Below are 25459 nucleotides of genomic sequence, written 5' to 3' on the forward strand. Positions count from 1 at the left end.
GTATAATAGTGATGAGTTTTATTTTATGCTAAATGTGTGGATACATAAAATAATTATCTCATTCTTTGTAATTCTTGTAATGCTGTTATGCATATTTTATTATTAATACAATATATTGAATTGGATACATGTATAATAACTGATAACTATAAAAGAGTGTCAACTTTTCCCCGAGCATTTTCATACCGACTTTATATTGAATGTATTTAGGATCTGAATGTCCTTAATCCCTAACGTCATGCACAAATTTAATTGCAACAAAACTTGTGTCATATATTGCAGTTATAATATGTTGTTAGAACCTTCTGCTTTTTTAATAAGCTGAGAAGTCCCTATTTTAAATAACCTAGTTAAAAATTATTTCATAGCTCTTTAATGCAAAATGGAGTGAAACGTTCACCCTATTGTAGTTAATATTCACTCTGTTGGAGCAAATATTCCCTCCAATAGGGTGAACGTTTTACTTCATGGAAGTAGTTTTACTCCAAAAATTTTAGAGAGTAGTAGCACAGTGTATTGGCCGAACATTGGCCCAGTGTCGGTTATATTAGAAATGCATTGAGCGATATTGTCCAACGTAAAGCCAACATTAGCCATGGAATAAATATAAATATTGCACAATAATAATTGTATAATATTATCCCTGGCGAAAATTTTAAATGAGAGACGATGTTTATATTTATTTATGAAGAGTTTTATCGATAGTTGCATTGTTTATGAAGAGTTTGATTGATGGTTACACCGTTTGAAAGTACGTTGCAAACACCTGGTTAATTCTTTATTGACAATAACATTTTACAAACACTTAGAAAACTATAATGGAAACGTTTGTCATTGTATCATCAAACGCCATTTAAACATTTGTAACCGTGAACATGTCATAAACAACTCCACGTTTAAATTTATATCTCACAAACAATTTAATAAATGTTTTAAAACTCAAATAAAACAATGCCTCAACATTTAAACAAACTTCTTATAAACATATTATTTGCGCCAGGGATATTTATATTGGAAGTGCATTGGTCAATGTTTAACAATGTATTAAGAATATCTGCTTAAAATTGATACAATATTAGACCAATATTGCTGAATAGACACATTTGATATGAGATTGATTACGAGAAATAAAATGTGAACGATTCCTTTTTACATTTGGTAGAAAATTCGGCAGTACTGAAGGATACTGTTATGTATCTTTGATCGTAGAATGTTTAGTCTCTCTTTTTCGTACATATAAAAAGTTTATTTCATTGCCGCAACTTTTCATGGTATCTGTCTTGCAATATCGGAGTTTACTACATACGGCAATGTCTACTATCACTAAGTGGGGTGAAAGCATTTCTTGTATAATATGTGGTTGATATTTTGTTGCGATTGAATATTGTTTCACTAGAACTGGCTGAAATTTTTCAATATTATAGGAGGAAAACTACCTTCCTCTAATATTAGCTAGAGAACTAAATTCGATCTTTTCCCGCGGCGCAAAAAATAATGCACTGTCTTATCGACAGATGGCGACACGCGTTGGACTCGTCAGCTGATCGCGTGCAGTTGCACCGGATAAGTTTTCTGCTGTTCGCAGAAAGGACGCTTGACTGAAGGATTACTTTTAATACTTCGAGCATTGAATAACTGTGTCACACGAGGATATTTCGGGATGGAGCCGCAGGATATTTATTACAACAAAGCCGAATACGTTGAAACGGTAATGGTTACTTAACCGATACTGGAACGTGCAGCGTTATTGAAACGTTTCCCAAATATCTAGAATTGGCAAGAAATATTATATTGATGCGTTAAAAGACGCATGCCCCAGCAACAGCTTGACAAATTTGTTCGTTTAACGATGCTTCTCTCGTCCAGACATTGAAAACGCGAAACATAACCTCACTGTTTGGTTTCCTCAGGCCTCCGGAAATAAAGTGAGCAGACTAACCGTGTTGTGCGGCTCGCAAAACATTGTACTGCACGGAAAGGTAATAGTGCAATCTGACGCGATCATTAGAGGCGATTTGGCCAACGTCAGGACCGGTCGCTATTGTATCATCAGCAAAAATGCCGTCATTCGGCCACCTTTCAAGAAGTTCAGCAGAGGGTAAGTCACGTTCTTTTATTAGATTGACGTACATTGCGTTGATGTACACGCACCGGCATAAATGCTGTCCCTATCCTTGTGAGGTGCACGCACACAACTAGAGTCCCTGTAGTTGTGTGCGTGCACCTCACAAGGATAGGGACAGCATTTATGCCGGTGCGTGTACACCGATAGAGCTTCTTCTTTCACCGGAAAGGAAGAGAATCGATATAGAGTTCCGACTTCTGACTAACAACTCATTGTAGACTGGGCCTTAATCTTTCTATAAAAGTTTGAGGTCGCCAGCTGATATCGTGGCACAGTTTACAAGCAAGACACTCTAGTACAATTATGCTTAAGTTCCGAATTGTAAAGTGACATGAATTCCAATTAGGGTTGCCTTTTTTCCTCTGACAATGGGGAATCACGTGTTTGTGGGAGAGCGGGCAGTTGTGAATGCAGCGTTGGTTGGTTCTTACGTTTACATTGGGAAGAATGCAATAATCGTATGTATAACGACTTTTGATACAATTAATTGGAGAAGATGCCGTTTCTTGGCCAGGCTGGATCTCTAGCGGTCCAATAAGAATATTTCTATGCGAATTGTTTGATTTTCCTCAAAGCCAATTGTGCGCCAATTATGTGTCGGTTTCAAAACTTTGTTGCAACAAATCCGCATGCTTGAAATCAACTGATTAATTTAACTTTGGACGCTCACGGGCATCATATTAAAATCACTGTAAAGAATACATTGTCATAAAAATGTCGCCTCGATCAGGATTCGAACTTGAAACCTTTTTACGATCAGCGACGAGCGTCTCTTCGAGCAATTCGATCACTGAGGCGTGTAACTTTTATTCGACACGTTGGGCGAGTACAAGCGCAGCGCCTTCACAATCAATCGTACTTGTCATTTGCCATAGGGCAGGCGATCCGTTTTGAAAGACTGCTGCTACATCGAGGACGGCGCAGTCGTGCCACCCGAGACTATCGTGCCGTCCTTCACTCGATTTGCCGGCAGCCCGGCGACGTGTGTCGAAGAGCTACCCGAGTGCACGCTGGATCTCATGGTAGACTTTACGAAGAATTATTACGAGCACTTCTTACCGGCGCGCGTGTAATGCTCGATATGTATTTGTTCATTTGTACACGTCAATGGTTTATAGTCAAAAGGTCTATTGTCAACTGCATTACACAATATTTGTGCTCTGTACTCAAGTTGAAATGAATTATAATGAAGTATTATCCATGCGCGACAGAAAGCAATCGTCGGGAAATAAGGGAGCTGCAACTGAATACAACCGAAAAGAATACATCTAAGATCAGCATGGATTTTTTAGAATCAATGTATATACGCTCAGTCCAAAAAAAAGCGGTACACCTAAAATTTGTCAAAAAATCATCAAATTTCGAATGACGATAACTACGCAAGTAATAATGGCAGAAAGGTTTCTCAAGAAAGAAATTGAAGCTCGAAATCTCTACTACATGCGAAATTGAAAAATTGTCACCCGAGTTTGCGACGATCCATGGCGAGAGGCAAGTGTTGCAACTTAATGGGATAAAAAGCATGCGATAGTGCAGTCTCCCCTTCAAAATGCCTTTTTTTACTCGTTTCGATACGATGATGTTTCGCTGAGATATGTGCATTTAAAGTAAAAACCGGCCTTTTTATTCAAAATTCATAAGGCTCTAATGTGGAAACACAAATACGAAGTAATAAAGGAGTAAGAGCCAAGATAGGATGTTAATGTTTAAATAATTTTTCAAAATGAATGATGGAGATCATTATGTAAAAATGCTCTATAACGCTGTATCTCTAATCAATTATACAACACTGCGGAGCGAGAGAGAGAAAGCAAAGAGAAGAAAGAGCTAAAGAGCCTGTAGAAAATTTTGTTTACAGAATAACCTTAAAATCGCGTCTGACTTTGACTATAAATTATTGTAAAATTTATTTATTGCAAGATTTATTTTTGTACTATTGTGCTAGGCAACTAATCTTAAAATTATATAATGTAAGAAAGAGAACCCGTAATATATTAATCACATTGTATGCATTTAATTTACAATCAACCCAGGTAGCACATATTGGTTTCATATACGTTTTTTAAACGTATATATAGTTTCATAACCGTAAAGAACCATTGAGAAACGTTCGAACGGAAACGTTTTTGAAACCATGATTTAAGAAACGTATTTTTTACGTTTCTACAGTTAATCTTTCAATAGGTATGCGTATGTGGGTGTATTTTACACTTCAGGCTTCTTCTTTTCCTAGATTTCACATAGAAGCAAATTTTTTGTGCTTCCTTCTTTAGCATTATTGAAAAACTATTAAAATTAAAATTTCAACCTATTTATAAAATATTTATTTTGTGTAGCACGTGTTGATTTTTATACGTTTCATACACGTTTACTAAACATTAGATACGTTTAAGAAACATATATGAAACCTAATATAATAACATAAGAGACATATATGAACCATCACATACTACCTGGATTATGCCCGATAGGGTGGAGTTAGGAATGCCCTAATAAGGAATCCCTGACATGTGCCTGATCCGGTACGCCTGATTCCCTCATAGAATTTGATAGACGTTAACCTGAATATATAGCATAAGTACCACTCACTGCCGCGGCGTGGCGACCGCGCGTTAGTCTTTCTCATAAGTAAAAATCATTCCGTATTAGTATAAGAGGCGAGCCGATATGATGCGACAGCGAGTTAGTCTGGGATCGAGAAAGTAGACGTCCAATGGACATCCACTGAATGTCCATGTGCTATCTGGGTGTAGCACATGTTGGTTTTTATACGTTTCTTAAACATTTATTAAACATTAAAAAATTTATTAAACATTAAAACGTTTAGGAATCATATATGAAACGTGCTACCTGGGATATGTCTCAAAAGCGTTATAAACATGACGAAAAGATGTTTACAACAGAAATTATAAAGAAGTAGGAATTAAAAAATTTTCCCTTTAGCTTTAAAAAACGTTTCTATAATGGTTTCATAAACGTTATTTTATCGGAAAAGAAACGTTTCATCTAACGTTTTTCCGAATGGACATTTTAACTCATGAGAAACGTTTCTAAAAATCGGTTATAAAACGGTTCGGAAAAACGCTTCTAAAACGTTTTTGAAACGTATATGTGCTACTTGGGAATCTATTTCACGCAGTGTTTGTACGCGAAAGAAGGTTGTTGAAACCTCATTAAAGACACAGAAATAGATACATATATTTCCTAATGGTAATTATTTTACATTGCATTAAATTATGACACATCGACCACTGTTCGCCCTTACTAAAAGACACAAACTTCCAACAGAATGATAACATATCTGTAACAAAGTTTTTAATAAAGTTAAATTTAGTGCAGAGAATTCAGGAAAGTCAGTAGCCTCTTGGTTTCTGCTGGACTAATATATATTTCTGCAGACATTTAATCAAGGTACTCTATATCGTTGGTTTCTTGCATCGCATGCATGGTTTGTCTGCAAAAGAAAATATAACAAATAACGCTAAGCATGGTAGCGAGGCCTCTTTTCAATCTTACTTCTTATGCCACAACAGCTCGAGCGCAAGTATGATTAGAGCGAAGAGTATTCCGTAGCCCATTATGACCAACGCGAAGTAGCATTCCGTCAAACCGATAGTGATAAAGCTGGTCTGACTCGAACACACTGGTTTCCTCGTATACAGGCGATACTCTTCGTGATATTTAAGTCCGTATTCTCGTAATTTTAAAGCTCTGAAAACAATTATTGAGTGTTGAATGTTTTGAAAATTATATCACGACTTAGTTATCAACTCGTGCGTGCGTTCTTAAAAATAACACATTAATAAAATCTGTTTTTAAAGCTACGCTCATGTTTTTACGTTAGACTTTAAATTTGCAAAAAGTTTTATGTCGAAATTTTAAGTCGCGATTACTCTCAGCAAACAACTAACAGTTATATGTATATTTGTCTTCCTCTAATGCAATATAATCTCACTTCAAGATTTTCATGTTGAAACTAAACATATTTTCAAAAGAAGAGTATTTTTTTCGGTGTGTGTCCACGTGAAGATAATTCGATTACTATTTACCCAATTTTTATTATCTCTGAGTAAGGCGATTGCTTTTGTATTGCGAGCAGCGGATACAAGACCTTTAGGAAATCGATCTCCGTCAAACCACACTTCTCCTCCTCCAAATATGTGTCTTGCATCAATTGGTACATTGTACCGATCTCGCCTTGGAATGCAAAGAGTTCGTTTTTTATGCGTCGTACACCGTCTTCTATGGGCATCCAATTAGATTTGCGTCCTTTCGGCTCGATTCGGTGCTCGACAATTGCCTTCCTAACGGGGTCTTGAAACGCCTATAAAGAACTCATTTATTTCTCGCAATGATCTCTTACCACCGATAACTTTGACACCGCAATGAGTCGAGATACTTTATAATAAATTACATACATATAATACATATTTTAATATTTTTCATTTCCATAGTTTCGGTCTACCTTAAAATAATGTCTGTTGTACACTACGTCCTGCGCGCCCAACTTTAAAGGACTATGTAGGAGACCCGGAAGAGTTTTAATAGAATCCGTGGTAGACTGCAGCAAACCCACGATATTCGCTGTATAAGCCGCATAGAGACTCAGCGAGGTTAGCAGTAACATAAAAGTTACGATTCGAGGCGAAACTCTGAAGGGCTCGTACGAATATCCTGCGAAAGTACAAAAATTTCATAACTTTTTCATCTTATCTAGAATTAGAATTATACCTTATGCGTAACGAAATGAAAATAATTTAATTCGTATGTTTGTAAAGTGGTAAATGTTTATACGCGTTCGGAAAGGTCTCAGAATTTTTTCAGTAAAAAATTAAAGTCTATAGTTTTCTTATCAACCGTTTCTCTACCTTGCTGAGCAAATGCGCCTAAGAGAATGAGAAGATAATCGCTGACCGTTGGCTCACTGGGATTCAATTGATTCCAGTAGGCTGCAGATTTTGCCATCCTGGTATTAGAATATTCCCATTTGATGGATAAGTAGAGCAAACAGAAGACCAGAAAGAGAAACACGGCTATCGCCATCCAGACGTGTCGTTGAAAGGGCAGGGTGAATATGTTGCTGACGCTCGACAGCAAAGGTCGCCGAAATACGAAGCGCGAACTGTGTAGATTTGTACATAAAGTATCGATAACGATATTATAAAAGAGTTACGATGAAAAGCTAAAATTTAATAATCTTATTAGTCAAGTTCACTTTTGAACGTTAAATTATAAATCTTAACTAAAATTTTAATTACTTCTCACTTCTCCTTAATATTGCTTTTATAAAGACATAAAGAATCAAAAACTACTTTTTTTTAGTTATTTCTTTACACCGAAGATGACCCGGAGTGGATCGAAACGTTTGTATTTTACGTTTCTATTAAATTGTCCATGACTGTTTTAAAGACTACGCCTCGTTACCTGCGCACCGCTCGCTTTCCTACCCTTCACTTGTTTGAAAAAAACTGCGTTTCAGTTTAATAAATAATCCTTTTACCTAGTATGCGTATACAATTGGATGTATTGCACAACGCCGATACGTTCCGGCACGAGAAATGTGGCGGTGCCGCCGATGTCGATCTCGCGTCGTTCCAACATCCCGATCATTCCGCTCCAAGAACCGTTCTGATCGCGATATCCCCAGCTGTTCGTTTCTGCGAAACTTACCCTGTCGTGTAAAGCAAGAGTACTCTTGAGCTGGCGTTTAGCGCAACATACGTGTATTCCACGACCCGGAATTCGTTGTGTCGTATCTCGTTTCCATGAACAAAAGCAATAAACTGCCTCTCAATTAATAATTATCTCAAATTACATTAAGGGAATATGTATAGATCGGAGTAAAAAAAATATAGAACATATATAACTGAGACGATGAAAACATCGCTTTAGCTTTAATGAAATATTTTTGTGCGTGTATTTCTATTGATATCGATCGTATTGATAAGCAAATAATTAAAGAATTATGTCATAATGTTTATGAATCTCGAATTTTCGAAGCAGCGGAATAGAGATGATAATTACGCAATTTTTGTCTGATAATTAATAAGTGTGTCATGCGCTTATTTGATTATACAAGTCACTCCATTCAAGCATCTGATCGTGCACCGTTGCCCGGTTAAAAACAATTTATCACATTTTTGACATATGTACTGTAATCGCCTGATCACTTTACTGCGGCCTCGTTAATTAGCCTTGAGCTCAAATTTATTACGTCGTTTTGAAGCTTGCACTCGCGATTCTAGAATTGGCAAGGTAATTCGTTACAAATTATCGCCGCGCGTTGAACTTTTTTTTTTCATGAACATCCTAATGAAGTATTTTGACGTTGACGCGGTATCGTCGAAAGTTGAACTCACGTTGCATTCATCCGATTCACTAAATGCAATATCCAAGGATAATTAGCCTTTGTAACGGGATCGATGGCTTTATCCTCGAAGTCCGTCAGATGATTCTTCGTATTGGGGTCCGTCATCTACAATTGCAAGAAATCGTGAAAATGATATATCCTCTTTGTTAAAGAAATTCTTAAAATCGCGGCTAAATCACAGGCATTTTTGATATTTTGTTACGATAGCAATTGATATTTTACTCGCTCTGCTTTTCATCTAATATAGCCACTTTACATGTTACACACATGTCGCGTTAGCTTGCAAATAAAATGCTTTGGCAACGTCCCGGTGAGTACATTTTCTCGCATGATAGACGATTTATAATACGTTTGTTCAAAGTACCACGAGACAAGATTTGAGAGCCGTCTGTTGGAGATCTCGTCTTCGTGCTGAAGCCACATCGTGAGTCCTCATTTGTAGACCGCTCTCGGTCGTCCAATTTCCACGATTTTCCCATATCACACCTCGCTGTGGACTTGGTCGATATACGGACAACAATTCGAGAAAGTCACCGTCGAATCTTCGCGCGAGGATCACATCGCTGTCAGGATAGATCGCCAAATTGCCCAAGATTTTCAACCAAGAGTCATCATTTGTAACGGTTAAATTGGCATTATTGTCGTTATCAATAATCGTTTTTCGATCTTGCAAGAGCAGCCACTTCATTGGGGCGACGAACATCCTGTTCGAATGTGCCTGTCATTTCATATCGGATATCAATCACAATAAATTAGAAGATTGATATAAAACGTAACGACGACGAAATTGTTTGCGAGTCTCGTCAGTCAAAGTGTCAGCGAAATGTATGAAGAAAGCTCTTTTTATTTTCTTAATTGTCTTATTTCGAGATTTATCAGCAACACTTTTATCCGCTTGTTCTTTTATTTCTAACATACTTAAGCATAATTACCAAATGTTACCTCTTGTAAAACATCGATGGCATAATCGCAATCCATATCCAACACATGCAGGTTCTGATTCTAAATTATTGTAAATCTTCGGATCGAGCTTCTCATAGACGTTACGAATATTATGCGACAAGTAGTTCTTTGACAATATTCTCGATAATTTGATCGTGTCATCTGCGATAGAATATACTTAATTCGACTTTGAAACCTTTTATGCGTTATCTTTATTAATAAGTAAAGATAGATTTGCATTATATATATATTTTTATTATCTTTATTAAGAAACAGAGATAGGTGTTAGTACTAATTTATTCTGCACGGAATGAAAATTAGCTCGATTATATGTTAAACAAATATAAGTAAATCAGCGAGTAAAAGGGGCTAAGAGCCTTGACGAGGTGTTAGTGTCAAAAGGGTAAAAATCTTGTTTATTAAAACATAAAAATTACAGACGTTTTGGTCTTTCTTTAGACCATCCTCAGTGTATAAATAGAAAAGAAAAAGAGTAAAAGGAAATAATTTAAATGTAAAAGTCAATGATTAAGATTCGCTCGCAACGCAATACATAAGAAAGATGTAAAATGTAAGCCGTACTCAGATCTATTACGACTGCCAATCGGGAGGTCATCTTTTCGTCGAGATATAAGTTTTGGAGTCGACATTTACCAGCTTGATAACTCCAAAACTTATATCTCGACGAAAAGATGACCTCCCGATTGGCAGTCGTAACGAATCCGAATACGGCTTACATTTTACATTTTACATCTTTCTCATGTATTGCGTTGCGAGCGAATTTTAATCATTGACTTTTACATTTGAATTATTTCCTTTTACTCTTTTTCTTTTCTATTTATACACTGAGGATGGTCTAAAGAAAGACCGAAACGTCTGTAATTTTTATGTTTCAATAAACAAAACTTTTACCTTTTTGACACTAACACCTAGTCAAGGCTCTTAGCCCCTTTTACACATTTTTACTCTTCAGAGCCGTATTCTCTTATTAAGCAAATATGTTTAACAAGAATACACGGGAAAATTCTTTAAAAGATAGACCAAACTGGCATAAAAAGTGATATATATTTAAGTCACAACGTTTCGACCTCTTTATCGGGTCCTTTTCAAGTACAATCTGGAAACAAATTTCAAAAGTACAAACCGTAATACAAAGAAAGGTACTTTCAGTACATAAGTATGTGTTACAAAGGAGAAAAAGTACCTAATGTTGACTGAACAAATTAATTTTATGCCGAAACAGAATGAGTCCCTGAGTCTGTGGCAGCAAATTCATAATGTCATATCTGGAATTATTACGCGTACAAATAAATAAATAAATAAATAGGTAAATAGTGAAATCAAATGTAACAACATTGATTTATACATATGATATATTAAATTGTCAGCCTGTATGCTCGTAAATCTTAGCCTCCTTATTTGCTTGTTGCTTGTTAAGAATAGTTTAAACAAAATAAATGCGTAAATTAATGATATTTATTTTAACAAGTTCGTGTATCAGTTTAAACTTTGTATCAGTGGTTCAGACTTTGATCGAATCTTCTTTTCTCGCATTGTGACTTAATATAGAAAAGCATTGTCTACTTGCTCCGTTGGCATATTCTCATTTTTTTTACAGTTAGTTACAGCTAATCGTTGCCAAAAATGTTGTTCGAACGTTCTTTTCTTTCCGATAAACGATCCATACAGAAATCATGAATACGAAAATCTTGCCTTGGCTGGTGCATAGTTGAAAAAATAGTCTTGAAGGTGAAAATAGAGCGGGCGTCGCGTCGACGATAAATCTTACGATAACGTTGTCGACGCGAGATGACGCAATCACGTCATTGCCGAGTGACAATGCGAGGATGCACAGGACGAAGAGGATCATCCTGATCGCACTTGCCTCCGGTGGGCGACTGCGAAGATTCTTCGAGATCGCGGAGAGAATCGATTATTCGTGCACCATTTATATTATACCATGGTCTCTCCATGATTACATAGCGATTCGCGTAATCACGCATATTGTAGAGCCGTGAATCCGCGAGGAGACGACGGGCAATCGAGATAACGAGCGTTATTACGACTGGTGAAATATTCAAGACACACGATAGACGCTGGTTAACATATGTCAATAGATTATATACTTGGCGGGTGCTTCCCGAGACACGATTTCGCCAGCCTTCCTCGTTCTCACAAATGCTTTTTCATCCCTCCGAATGCGCTATTTGAAATGATAATGGCAGCGTAAAGCATTATAAGCCTGAAAGAAAAGCAGCTAGAAGACCTAGTTTCAATGTCGCATGTACGACTTTCGAAGGATTATCTTGCCCGTTCTCTTATCGTGAAACAAAGATTTGCACTCTCCGCATCTCCCGCGCACATGTTCAACGCATGTGTCGTGCCTCGGTGTTTAACGGTGAATATGATATCGTCGATATCAAACAAATTTATTTCACATTAGGCTAAACGTTGCTATTTCACTCAAATGGTGATGCTTAAATATGGTGCCAGGAAAAGAACAAATTTTTGTTAGGAAAGTATTATTTTTTTCATATTCGGTTTTATTCGTGTACATTTTATTTAACTTAACTACCAATATGCTAAGCGTAATGGCAGGATAATACACACAGAAGAATATTATTGCACAGTCAAGAAAAGTAATTACTCAGTTTATTTTATTCCATTTAAGTTTGCTCCAACAAAGAATATTTTCTTAATAATAGTTTTAAGATATACTTGTTACTAGTCTTAGAAAAGCGTGCTATCTTATACTCGAAGAAAGAATTTATTCTTCTTTAAAGAAAATTATAAAACTTATTGAAGAATTCCGTATCTTTTAATAAAATCAGAAGAAACAAAATTGTTTTGCTTCAAACAATTCTGTGTATTCTTGTTTCAAGCACTAGACTTACTAAGAACCAGAATATGTTTTGAGCAAAATAACACTTGTGTGACGACATTATGATAGATTTGCGGGTATATAAACTTATCAAATACTTGGAACAAATAATATTTATTTGCAGATAGTATATATTTTTCTGTGTGTAGTTGTGTAATAATATACATAATGTAATAATTGTGATAATTACTGAATGCAACATAAATTATAATGTTTAACGTTTATATAACTTAAAACAACAATGTTATATTGTTTGTTAAGTTTCTATACTGAAAAAAATTTCTGGTTGAATATGGACGAATCAGATAATTCCTTTAGGATTTACCAGAATTCCTTTAGAATTTACCAGAATTTCTGTAGGATTACAGGAATTCTGGTAAATCCTAAAGGAATTATCTGATTCGTCCATATTCAACCAGAAATTTTTTTCAGTGTAGGATTAGGATTTCCGTGTGGAATATTGTAATTATAGAAATAATTTTTGCAAATTCTCCCAAAGTTTAAAAGAAAGGGCACGAAACAAATAAATATTTATCTATTTATTTATTTTTTTTTACGTTCGATAAAACTTTTCCGCAATACACGACGCTTTACAGTAAGAATTTCCATTTGTAGGACCAAAGTCTTTGTAAATATCCCGTCGTCGGAGACATTCAACAGAAAGCTCGTCCGCGATGAACGTGCAAAACGACAATTGCTGTCTTAGTTTTAGTCAATGTGTACACATGTGCTACGCTACAACGCGATAGCATCAAGCGATAAGACTCGATACTCATATAATCGGTTCTGAAAACTTCCGTCCCATGTGCATCCAGCATGGTCGTTGATTTTATTCTTCCACGTATCGAGCTCCCGCCGTTAATGATGAAGCTCATTCTTCAAATGCGCGTCACTGCACGCGCACGAATCGCGTAGGTACGTTTATACACCTGCGTTTGCGTATATCTTTCGAAAGCAAGGCAAACAGTCGCATGTTAATCGTCATCGAAATTTACATGTTAATTAAGCGCGTTCTGAAAGAAAAAAATTATGTTTAACGGGATTTCGACAGTGGGCCATAAGTTGACGCGCGCTCTTGCATACGATAGTCATTATAAATTCTCAATCAACGAGAGAAAACACGCGCCGGAGAGAAAACTCTTCACTTTTCCCAGACATTTCACCCGTATGCGAAATCGTGCCTGCCGAGAAGATCGCGCGGCGTCTCCGCAATTAAGGCGAAGCGCGTAATCGGCGCAGCGAATCGTCGCGCGATCAGACAACAATCACGTTGCAGTATTTCACATGGACAAGAGATGATTGCGCAACAATTCGATTCGTAAACATAGAATTGAATCTCTTTAAAGGGAATTACATCGCGCGTCCTAAGATTTGCATTTTTGTGCCCTTCTTTGAGCTTGACAAGTAAATAAAAAGATACATAAAAAGCGGACAAATGACAGACGTGTAGGAAAGAATTAGGGATATCGTTACGGTTCCTTGACGAGCTCAAACAGCGGCTGTACTGTTCTTCAGGCACACGAAAGTTCCTCGGACGATAAAATCTTTGTAATAAAGTTTCTCGGTTAATAGAAGTCCGTTATTGTGCCGCATTATGTATTTGTTAAAATAAATTGTCCTCGTGGATCACAAGGAGCTAAGAGACGTTTCACGCGGATCATATTGTCTCGATCACGCGGAGGCCGATAGTATTGCCTGCCGCTCGCATCGGCGGCTCGCGTGATTAGTTAGTGATTGACACGTGAGACGAGCCTCCGCCGTTCTCTTATCAGCGCTTATTCACGAGATCAGTAGATCGACATGGGCAAACATCGAACCGCACGTGCTCAGAATTAACCGCGAATCCACGGGGCGCGACTTAACAACTCAGTTTTATTGCCAATCTTTAATAGTCTGCATGAGACGTACGACTCTCGGTTGCGATCGAATATTTCACTCACGTGCAGGATGATCCATTGCGCAAGATAAGACTTCGTAGAAGCGATTGCGAGTTTCCCTTTTTCGTCGAGAGACGCGTCGCATTTTTATATGCATACGAATTTTGAATTTATGAAAGCGATCTGACAAGGTCATTTGGTGGGATTAATTAAAAAATTAACCGCTCAACAATCGCCGTGTAATTAGATACTCTACGATGCAACAATTAAGGTGTATTCGATATACAATCGCTGTGCATTAGAAATTATTTCCCCGCTGTCTACTTGCCGGAAGGCGCAAGCCACTTGAAAATAATCTTAAGTAGGTAATGTTAAACACAACGTTATCGCCGGGGAATCCCGCGTTTGCCGAATATTTATTAACAGGATTAACTTTATCGAGACACCTGTCACTTCCGGTGTTTTGGATGCTATCGAATATATCGACTTTTGCGTTCGCGCGGCGATAGCCGACGATCGGTTCTCGAATGCGATCGCGGATTATTTTGACCGTGACTTTTGTTCCGAAAACGAAATCGCAAGAAAGTCCGTGTTCACCGGCCGGAAAGAAACTTGGCTATGTGCGTGTCGGGCTTGAAAAATGGTTAGACTACACAGTTCGTTTACTGACGAAAAGAAAAAGGACGGGAACACATCGCGACGCTACACTTTCTCGTCCCTCGACCCGATAAAATTACGAGCGCGCTTTCGCCGCGGAATTTTTTTTTACGACGCGACAAAAGTTTCCGTAAACCACGCCGAGACCGTCAACATTTCCATGAAGCGCGCCGAGATTGTCGTAGACGTAATTTGTATCAGTGTAACTGATAAAACGCGCGGAGTCGCGTTGCACCGAGTTTATTGCGTGAATCACGGAACGATCATAAAGTTGATAAAAATGTAACACAGTGCGGTCTCTGTTGGTCATTTTTATTCAAGATATCGGGCTGGACAATCGCGGGGCATCTCGACAAATAGCAAAGGTACATAAAGTTCATTAAACTAATTCGTCAATTGTAACCGTTGGAAAAATAATGTAATGTTTGAATTCGTAGACGCAACGCCGTTACATAATTAGCTGGACGTTTCGTCACCGAGAACGTGCGCACGCTATCGCGTATACGCGCAATGTATTCAATCTCTTTATCGTCTGCATCATTCAAATTGCTGACAATGTTAAGAACTGGGATTGGCGGAAGTGGAAGGGACAGATTGGTATAACTCGCTACCGGCTCGGTCGTGCCAGTTTGTCGACCCGCGAATGAGGCCGCTGTGATGGGGTCTGTGGGTCACTCGGAGGCCCGTCGATGATGATGACGACGGTGACGGTGGTGACGCGCCGCGAATAAGAGGCTCCGAGAGCGTCGCGAGAGTCATTACCTCGTGAACGAGTCTTCGTGCCGGGAATGAGTTACGATTCCGGTGTGGAGAAGTAGTTCTCGTTAAGAGACAGGAGACGTGTCCACCTCGGAATTTCTGCCCGGCGACTTGGCGAACTCTCGCGCACTGAAAAAAATTTCTGGTTGAATATGGACGAATCAGATAATTCCTTTAGGATTTACCAGAATTCCTTTAGGATTTACCAGAATTCCTGTAATCCTACAGAAATTCTGGTAAATCCTAAAGGAATTCTGGTAAATCCTAAAGGAATTATCTGATTCGTCCATATTCAACCAGAAATTTCCTTTAGGATTTACCAGAATTCCTGTAATCCTACAGAAATTCTGGTAAATCCTAAAGGAATTCTGGTAAATCCTAAAGGAATTATCTGATTCGTCCATATTCAACCAGAAATTTTTTTCAGTGCGTGCACGTTATCGACTTCCCGCGGAACTGGCGCGGCGGCACGTAGAAACCGGCGATTTCCCATAACGCTTTCCCGCACGTTTTCGCTGTGCACCTCCGAGAGGAGCACGTGTCGGGCAACGTCGCTTCAATGAGCCGTCTTTTGTGATATTACATTTCTTCGTATCTTCGCGATTGACTTACAGCCGTGACATTGCAAGGAAATTAATTTGATATCGAATCAGATAATATTATACATAGAACAGGTCGGATTAATCCGCCTGCTCGGTGGAATCTATCTGTCAACCGTCTCGATTTCTTTGATATTCTTGCCCGATAAGTTCCGATTATTAATTATTTATGACAAATATTGACGTAACTGTCTTGATATTTCGTTCAGAATCGATTACGTTCCTAAAATATGCTCGCTATTGATTTATTTAACAGTGTCACAGACACTGCTAACGGAAGAAAAGTTTCGTTAGTCTGGAATGCGTCTCATTTCCATACGCCAATAAGTTTATCTGACTCGATTAACAGTGATCGATTTTTGGGCTACATCACGCGAGATTAATTACATCCGGTGTCATCGCGAGGTCAACGGTCTCGATCGTGTCTAGTACCGCAATTTCAACGGCAGTCGTTAATCAATAACCTTCCTCCTTAGTCTTTCACGTCGAAGATAAATTATTTAAAGAAATGCAAAGGGTCCACTGCCAAAGAACGAAATATTGTAATAGCTATGTTTTTTTTCTCGGGACAAATAGTTGCAAGGTGAATCCTTTTGACAGTATACTGGTTGGCCTTGGCACTACGAATAGATTTGGCGATACGCATCGTTAGCGTCGACCATATCCGCTCAGAACAGACTAATATTTTTTTTAACTTAAATATTATTACTTATCTTCCCTATCGCTCTACTGTTTGTCACAACTGTTCGAAGTTAGCTTGCTTTGCAACACGATTTATTTATGTAGTTTGCGATAAAACGTCTTAGCGATAAAATAATGTTGATAATAGCTGATAATTATAATATAATATAATTGGCTGATAATATAAATTTCGATTAGCATGTCAGTTATGTTATTATTGTTGTTACTCGCGGCGATTTCTGACGGCGATACTGCGGATATTCCAAGAGTAGTCCCACGTGGACGTTGAAGCGTTGCAACCGATTGATTAAAATTCAATCTGCAAATACGAAATTTTACAATAATCGACATACTATGGAAAAGTCTTATTTTAAGAGTTGCAAATAATTTTGTATTGAAATTAATTCGACGACAATATGATATTAACCGCATCGTTTCCTTTTATCACAATTCTATTTTTAAGAGATTATTGGTTATCATTTTGATTGGTCACTTTTTATTTCAACAGTGTTTTAAGTGACACGTTCTACCTAGTTATCAGCCGATTTTAAGCCGATTATAGTCTACAGTCGAATACCACATTCGCTGTTTCGTTATCACTGATAGTTAGCTGAAAATATCGCCAGTATCTCTGGACATTGAAGTCCCTCTTTCCTCTTGTCGACATCGCGTAATCCGCGAAAGCGCCAATTAATCCGTTCAATCAGTGGAACAGATAATGGGACGGTAATTCGAAGTTGCTGGCGAACGTGTGACACGTTTCTTTTCCTCGTGCTGAGGAACGCATAGTAACCGTAACATTTTTTATAGCTGCGCCTGTGCTTATTTGTCTTTTTATATCACTCAAATAGGACCATTTGTTTCTTGAAAATTTGAGAACCGTATTGCAAATCTGTACCTACCTTTTATTTATTTTTATTATCTTTTACTTTTATTATCTTAATATCTGCTCTTGGCACATTTAATGGGATTTAATTTCCTTTCACATGTTTATATAATTTTGAACGTGATCGTATCTTGTGCCATATTTTATTCTGATAAAATAAAATTTACTTAAAGTTAATCGGAAAATATGGTACATGTAGAGGAAAGTTGTCTATTATGAGATAAGTTTCTAATACGTATAATGTCTAATATATATCTATATATTATCTATATTATCAGGATTGTATGTTAGAGATTTATAATTCGTGGTGATTTCTCCAGTAAATTTGTTAAACGTAAGAAAAACTTAATTCAGGTCGTTTAAAGATTAAAGAACGATATATATCTAGGAAAATGATCGAAGAATTGTGATTCGTGAACGAACAGTGTCGTGTCTTTATAAGATACGAGGCACATTTCTTGTGGGAGAAGCAGCCTGACCTCGCGCCGCTCAAAGATTCACGAATAAAGGAAATAACGACAGTCTCGAGACGCTCCGCACATATTTGCTCCGCACACCGTGCATTTGCCTACAAGACAGTGCGTCGTATCGCGCATCGGTTTGGAATCTGCCCCTTTCGGGACATTCCGTCGTATCGTCGACGCGGTTTACTCCAGACGATTTTGCTCTTTACACGCGCAGACTATTGTTCTTGAGCATCCGACGGTCTTGCCTTTTCGCTCGTAGATAGACAGGCAGGTGCGATCCAGGAAAAGTGCACCGCGTGGGAGAAGAGTCGGGAGCCGCGCCGGTGGGGCTTCCACGGCGTGGTCTAATTGGCCGACATGCGCGAGGTGTTTGCCTCTAAGTGTCGCGAGTTCGGCCGTGTCTGTAACAGTGTCAGAGTGACCGTCGCACCGTGTGCTACACACAATTTTCGGGACGGAGCCCTCTTCCCCGGGGACACTTGGCGCCGACAAACCTCTTCGTTGATCGTCTCCTCGGCGCGGCAACATGGTCGAGAACGCGATGACTCCGGATCGAAAAAAGTCGGAGATCAAGAAACCCGAGGTTTTCGACGTCGAAGCTCCCGTTTCTACTAAATGTAAGTGAGCATGCATTTTGAAATTAGTCTCGTAACGGAGATGTGATTTGTCAATTTTTGCCTAAATATATATTTATTACGAGATAGGATTCTAACGTGAGACAGTAGACCTTCAACGTCCTAATTCGATCACAAATCTTTTTCGCAACGATTACATGATCTAACAATCAATTGCCCACCAAACAGATTCCACCAAGGGCAATAAATTCATGGTGGAACCGACAGATGATGCCTATTAATTTAGCAGAAACTCCGCTATCTCATATTAGGAGTCTGTCTCATAATAGTGGACTTTCCTCTAATATCGAGCAGAAATGCGAGGCAAGTGTAAATATTTAAATATGTTACCTCGACAAGCTCGATCCCCGGACGCACGAAATGTATTCGTTGCTTGTTGGGTTTCTTTCATCATAAATAAACACAGGTATCTTTTTGTCTGAAAAAAGTGCGCCAAAATTGGAATCTGTTGAAATTGTGGGATTTAAATGAGGCAATCGGTTGATCCTGTAGCGAACGGTTTCTCCATACTATTTATCCAATGCAAATAGCTACCGGCGTTTTGGAGTCTTCTCGGATGGAAGGTACTGCGTAGCACGGATATGTGACTTGACTTTCGATGCGCCGTGTCAAAGTAGGTTTATACGATAGGAGCAGAACTATTAAAATGATAATTATCTTTTTAACAAGCCTGACCTTTGCAGACCCTGCTGTTTTGACAGCAGTAAACACAAAATTATGTTTCGCGTGGAATAGAGCGTTCAACGTTCATGGCTTTTAAATTCACGTAATTAGGTATAAGTAAGCCGGAGGTAAGAAGAGACTGTTGACTGTACACGAAAATACGGGAAAATAATAATTCTGAAAGAAAAAAAAAACATAAAACTTGGAAAAATTATATTGCGATTGCATTTAATAATTAAATATATATGTGTACATATTGTTTTATTTTATTTTATAAATGTATGTATGCACACATATATACGTATGTATACACCCACACACATACATTGCATATGTTTGCACAAGTATCAAGTCTTAATAACCACTTTAGACAGCTGGTTGTTCCAACCTTTTAATAAATTAACTAACAGTTAAATTATATACATATATGTCTGTTTTTCCTTCAAAATAGACAAACATAAATGTATTATTTAACTATTAGTTATGTTACCAAGAGGTTGGAAGAACCCGCCCATAGTTTAAATAATAGTACGAAAAATACCGCGAGAGATTTATGGCTGCTACTTCAGGCGATCGTATTTCTCGACTTTATCGTCACTTTCAACGAACGGAATTAAATCTCTTTCGTTGATTATCATAATCTACTTATACGTGGTCTGGAGACGCTTACTCTCACTTTCGAATGCAAGGTCAATGTTAGCGATGATGTTGGAATTAATTAATTAATGAGTTCGTTAATTCTATCGAAAGTTGGGTAATTGTGCGAATTTCACAGAGTGGCTAGTCGTGAATGTGACTTTGTCAGCTTCAAGTAATTACTACGATATACATATATTCACACGATTCGATTCTGATTAATCATCCACTGCGACTGACGTATCGTAATATGTATCAAGTATTAAATTGCGTACAATTTATATTTAATTCGCAACTAATACGCAGAAAGGATGTCACGTATGACGAGGTCAGAAATGTTCCCAGAACTAGAAATAATGTATCCAACATTGATTTTAGATGCAGTTTAATAAATCTTATCTACATCAATTTAAAAGATTTTTCTTTATTTTTTGTTTTTCAAAATATTGTATTAAAGTTACTGTAAAAGTACGTAATGTGCCATTATCAAATAATGACATTTTAATCCAGATTTCTTTTAAGAATTGATTGACTAATAAAACTCATGAGCCTTTTTTTATTCTTGGTCTTTAGTTTTTTATTATTTTGAATTAACTGCTAAATTATTTAATAGGTTATCATATTTAATTGATTATTCAAGAGTCAAGGGAGAAAGTCATTTATTTTGAAATAAAAACGAATAACGACGACTGTGATCTAAATTTTTTTTGCAAGAACCGACCGTGTTAAGATAAAAATCGGTGAATTTGAGACAACCTTTCATACTTGCATCTGATGAAAATTAAGAAGAGTGTAAGCATTTTTTTTTAACGCAATAGATTTGACGAAATAATGAACATTATTCCACAATTGCTAATGTGAGACCTTGCATTTCACATTTGCGAAACAAACAACTGATGCATGGTAAAGTCGAGTTCGCGCTCATTGCATCGGTACTTTTACGTAAGTCGATCGATGCGAATCACCCAGCGGCACTTCGTTTGATGCATTCGCGCGTATCCGATCCGATCCGGAAGTAATGAGATCACGTGATTTTGTTGGCATTCCGTTTGATGGGATTGCCTGGAACGACGATTCGAAGCATTCACTGGCAGTTTTACGTAATGTTAAATAAACTGTGCTGTCAATAATTACTGGGGATACTAATTAGCTCGTCTAGACTACGCAACCTCTCACCCTGTTTGCGGCTTCCAGTGAAAATGCAATTCTAAAACATTTCCTTATGCAATCTTAATTTTGTTCTGTGGTTTTCTTGAGATGTTTGTCGCGAACTTGATAAAGACGGAGATTACAATAGTACATAAACGTCAAACTCTTGCGTTCCGCACTTCATAAATTCTTCTAATTTCCTTTATAGCAAATTTTTTTGAGTTTACGTCTATATATAAATAATAATAAAATTTGCCGGACTCTTGATGATTTTTTTAAAATTTTGATTGAGGGATTTTACTAATTCATCATTTCAAAATATTTTCTTTATTTAAAAATCCAAATTTCCGGTCATAAATAATATTTCATCTAACGAAACTGCAATGAAGAACGACATACGTTTTTGCACAATATGTTCGCGATTAGTGCAGCTTCGTGGGTTTTCCGGTGAAAAGAATGGAGAAGTGACAGCCGTGACGGGCGACAGACAATAGCCGTGACGATTAGAGAAACTGTAATTGAAATATGAATAATGTTAATAAAAGTCAGGTACAAGCTCGAGTGGCGAGATTCACGTGATCGCGACAAAAATACCGCGGAGACTTTTTGTTTTTTTATCTCCTATATTTTCCACGGTCGACTGAACTGTCACGCCGACATTCCTGTAACCTCCTAAAACCGGCGATTACTTCTTCTTTTTCCTTCGTTTTCGCACCGAAACAATTCCGGATTTCTTTTCTCTCCGTGTCGCAACGACCAACAAGGTCCCGAGAGTACTCGATCGTATGAATCGTTCGGGCGTTATCAGCTGCATGCGATTGCTTCTATTATGTACCTACTACATATGATATAATATTTTAATGTTGGATTCATTATTAAAAGACTCAAGATGATATCAAGTCGAGGAAAGATAATTCTTGATCGATTTTAATTGATTACCCGATTGGATTTTATATGACAGACTGTAATCTCGGCTTCTTGTTTATACTCTTGTTTATCTTTTTAATCCAAAGTCCAAATCGCTTATTAACGCTTCCCCTTTGCGAATCTATTCTTGTAAGAAAAAATGAAACGTTAACTGGCATTGTATCACGAGACACGGTAGTGTCTCGCACCAAGTATAAGCGACAACAATTAAGCGACAAGCTAAAACCACGCGCGCGACACCGATACATATATCGGGAATAGTTGCGTTTTTCACAGATTCTTTCCGATTGAAAATAAGTGGAACAGCTATTAGAATTGGAAAGTGGTTGGCAAAAGTGACAACCGTTAATTCGTTGTAAGTCGAAGTGCTTGCGCCTTCCAGGCGAGTCTTGTGAATTTTAATATCGAGCAGACATTAAACATACGCGTCAGATAAGTCAAGTACCGATCAATTGCCAAATATTATTCTCCATTGCAAAGAAAGAAAAGAGAATCAACTAAGTCTCTTAAGCAACTCCAATTTATTTGTAGCAACAGTTGTGCAAATGAACTATTTTAATTTTAGGTAAATGAAAATATTCTATTTAGCATTGTAACTTTTATTGGAGTTCCGCAAGTTTCAATCGTGTCGAATGAATCGTTTCGATTCAACACTAATGCGTAAAACTTGCAGTTACTTGGCAGGGTACAACAGAGTAGTGCGAACTTCGAAAGGCTTTGTGTAACATATCATCGAGTGTGTTACGACTCCTTCGATGAATCAGTCGCTGCTATTGCAAATACATATGCCATGTGAAGGCCTCAAAATTGTTATGATGTACCCTCACGTTCGATAATGAAGCTCTTCGATCGTGTAACTGTGGCTTGCAAAAGACTTTCTATCTAACGTAAATTACGGATTAAGTCACTTGTGTAATACATCGGATTATTATAGGATGCATAGCAATTATTTGTCACTCTTGCCTATTTATTATTAGGTAAGTCTTCATAAGATTACGCAATGTTTACGTTGACGACTTCCTTGTGTCTGCTAATTGGTCGGGTAATCAAGACGAAAAATACCTTAGAGGAAGATATTAAAAGACTTCTGGTAAAATAGAGACACCGATGACACTTCAAGTCGCAGCGGGAAACTTTTAGAGATCAATTAAGTAAAAAAGTGAATTTTTTTTAGGCGTTTTCTTGCACGTTCTTGTAAAATACTTGTCATTGGAATTTATGCCCTTAACAGTCAAGTAGGCAAGTATATTAAATTTTACTACCTATTCATTGATTGTCTGTAGAAACAAGATTTTCCAGACTTTGTAGACTTTAAATATCTCATAAATATCTCATTACAGTGCAGTTCCTTGCCATTTAGCGTAACTTGACGTCTCTTTTTGTCTTTGTAACCTTGGAAACGAATAAGAATGTTAATCTATGCGCACTCACCTATCTGTCTACGAATAAAAATTTTAATTGCAGTCAGTGTGGCGAAAAAATCCGTTTCCAGTTCTCGCATGTACTTCCGTTAGAATTAGCCATTTTCGGATTAATTTCGCGCTTATTTCTCTACACATTTATGCGCTTTTTATTCTCTGAGGTTTCATAATTTATTTATGAAACATAGTCTTATTTTCAAAGTCTGTTCCTCGGAATTTCATTTTATTGATGACAATATACGTCTGTACGTTGTGGTATGTAATTATAAAAATTGTAAAGATTTGTATTTTGATAATATCATAACATTAAGTTGTTTGCTAGTAATTTTTTTAATTGTACCATTTGTCAGATTATGAGGCTTTAATTATTGACAATAAAATTGGTAGTACTTTGAATCGCACTAGTAAATGAGTGCCCTTAAATTGCACATGCTTGTTTATTAGGAAATTCATATCACGAGACACGGTAGTGTCTCGCGCCAAGTATAATGATAGCTAGAACCGCGTATCAGTTTACGTTGCAGAATTTTTAACATCTGCGAGGTGTTTCTCGAATACAATTATCCATTATGTACTAACGAAGCAGTAAATGCACGATGTTAACGTTTTTACTTTATTCAGGACAAATATGTGTATCAAATATTACTTGGATATTTTGGGTGTTTAAATAATGTACGTCTCAATGAGATCGCACTATAAAGATGTTATCTTATCGCATTTTTATTTCAGTTTTACTTATGTAAGTGATCGAAAATCAAGCACAAGTGGCCAAGTTTTTCATTTACTCTAATTGCATTTACATACCGCAGCGAGAAATAACTCGTCGATCGATGTCGAATCGACGTCAATTTGACAATATCGATGTCGATTCGACATCGTTTTAACGAATCATTTCTCACTGGGTATACTTTAATAGCAAACGCAATTTTCTGATACATTTAATTAATAATGATAGATTAATTAATGGATCATTATATGAATGACGCACAGAAAGAACTGCTATATTATGTAACAGCATTAATTATTTAAAATTAAAGAATTGTTACTTAATTGAAACAGTTTACATCTAATTAATAAATATCTTTAATTAAAAGTTTTATCCCACGGTCTATATTTTCGATTATTAGAACGCAAATAAATATAAATAGATTTTTCAGTGAATAAAATTATCGAGTACAACGGTAATGAAAATATACTAACGTTTGCATCAGATCGATTATGTGCTCGATCGATTATGTCTTTGCTATGAATAATGTATCGATACGTCAAGTTTTACTGATGTTGCGTACAAACCACTAAAACGATTTAAATGAGAGCGAATTAATTAAATAGAATTGCGATTCCTCCGATCAATTTGAAATAAATAAAAGTTTAAATGTTTACTGTATAAATATGCAATAAAAATCCTGATTATTGTATACTTTTACTTGGAATGAGGCTCAATTGTGGAAAATTTGTCACTTCCGTATTTCAGTAAAGTTTGTTTTAATGTCTAACTTTTTCTTTTTTATTTTGAAAACAAAGGAGCGATATCAGATTGTCTCTGTGATTAATCACGTCAAAAGTTAAAACTTTTGTATACATTTTTAATAATACAAATTAAAACTAAATAAGTAATATGACGTGAAATGTACAAACACACTTAATACTGCTTTATCTTGTATCAATTTCGGATGTTGTGATATTTTTAATTATCGAGTATACTTTCATTATGTCTTCGTTGAATCAACCGGCCATGTCAGAACATTGGTTTCTACATATATCTCCCGGAATAATAAACACTT

At 37.0% G+C, this 25459-nt stretch overlaps 3 protein-coding genes across 4 annotated transcripts in view; 2 read left to right on the plus strand and 1 right to left on the minus strand.

Annotated features, from left to right (window-relative positions):
* The first annotated feature begins 1505 nt into the window (after positions 1–1505).
* Positions 1506–3792, plus strand: LOC105559060 (dynactin subunit 5). The gene is made up of 4 exons (XM_012007081.1): positions 1506–1708; positions 1911–2098; positions 2472–2583; positions 3001–3792. The coding sequence occupies exons 1-4, from the start codon at positions 1661–1663 to the stop codon at positions 3196–3198; spliced, it is 546 nt and encodes a 181-aa protein (XP_011862471.1). The 5' UTR covers positions 1506–1660; the 3' UTR covers positions 3199–3792.
* A 942-nt stretch (positions 3793–4734) lies between these two features.
* LOC105559062 (probable glutamate receptor) overlaps positions 4735–25459 on the minus strand; it is a 50075-nt gene continuing 29350 nt past the window's right edge. Inside the window, exons 1-10 of one of the 2 annotated variants that reach the window (XM_012007084.1) lie at positions 11151–12014; positions 9438–9599; positions 8860–9213; positions 8485–8600; positions 7626–7796; positions 6994–7247; positions 6591–6799; positions 6175–6449; positions 5642–5836; positions 4735–5579 (exon numbers count right to left, since the gene is read on the minus strand). In XM_012007084.1, the coding sequence (XP_011862474.1) occupies positions 5528–5579; positions 5642–5836; positions 6175–6449; positions 6591–6799; positions 6994–7247; positions 7626–7796; positions 8485–8600; positions 8860–9213; positions 9438–9473 (1662 nt within the window). In that variant the 5' untranslated portion in view covers positions 9474–9599; positions 11151–12014 and the 3' untranslated portion in view covers positions 4735–5527. Of the gene's footprint in view, positions 5580–5641; positions 5837–6174; positions 6450–6590; positions 6800–6993; positions 7248–7625; positions 7797–8484; positions 8601–8859; positions 9214–9437; positions 9600–11150; positions 12015–25459 lie in introns of those variants that run through there. The other variant, XM_012007085.1, reaches the window with a different exon arrangement.
* Positions 18596–25459, plus strand: part of LOC105559061 (putative inorganic phosphate cotransporter) — a 47033-nt gene continuing 40169 nt past the window's right edge. The window contains exon 1 of the mRNA XM_012007083.1: positions 18596–18861. Coding sequence (XP_011862473.1) covers positions 18771–18861 — 91 coding nt within the window. The 5' untranslated portion in view covers positions 18596–18770. The remainder of the gene's footprint in view (positions 18862–25459) is intronic.

Source organism: Vollenhovia emeryi, unplaced genomic scaffold, assembly GCF_000949405.1.
Source record: "Vollenhovia emeryi isolate VEMERY1.0 unplaced genomic scaffold, V.emery_V1.0 DF939292.1, whole genome shotgun sequence".
Taxonomy (NCBI): Eukaryota; Metazoa; Arthropoda; class Insecta; order Hymenoptera; family Formicidae; genus Vollenhovia; species Vollenhovia emeryi.

What these genes read in the sequence shown, in the direction of transcription:
- LOC105559060 (XM_012007081.1), top strand. Translation starts at nt 1,661, where the DNA reads ATGGAGCCGCAGGATATTTATTACAACAAAGCCGAATACGTTGAAACG. An exon ending in AAGCCGAATACGTTGAAACG is followed by an intron (nt 1,709 to 1,910) that starts GTAATGGTTACT and finishes TGGTTTCCTCAG; the next exon opens with GCCTCCGGAAATAAAGTGAG. An exon ending in TTGGGAAGAATGCAATAATC is followed by an intron (nt 2,584 to 3,000) that starts GTATGTATAACG and finishes CATTTGCCATAG; the next exon opens with GGCAGGCGATCCGTTTTGAA.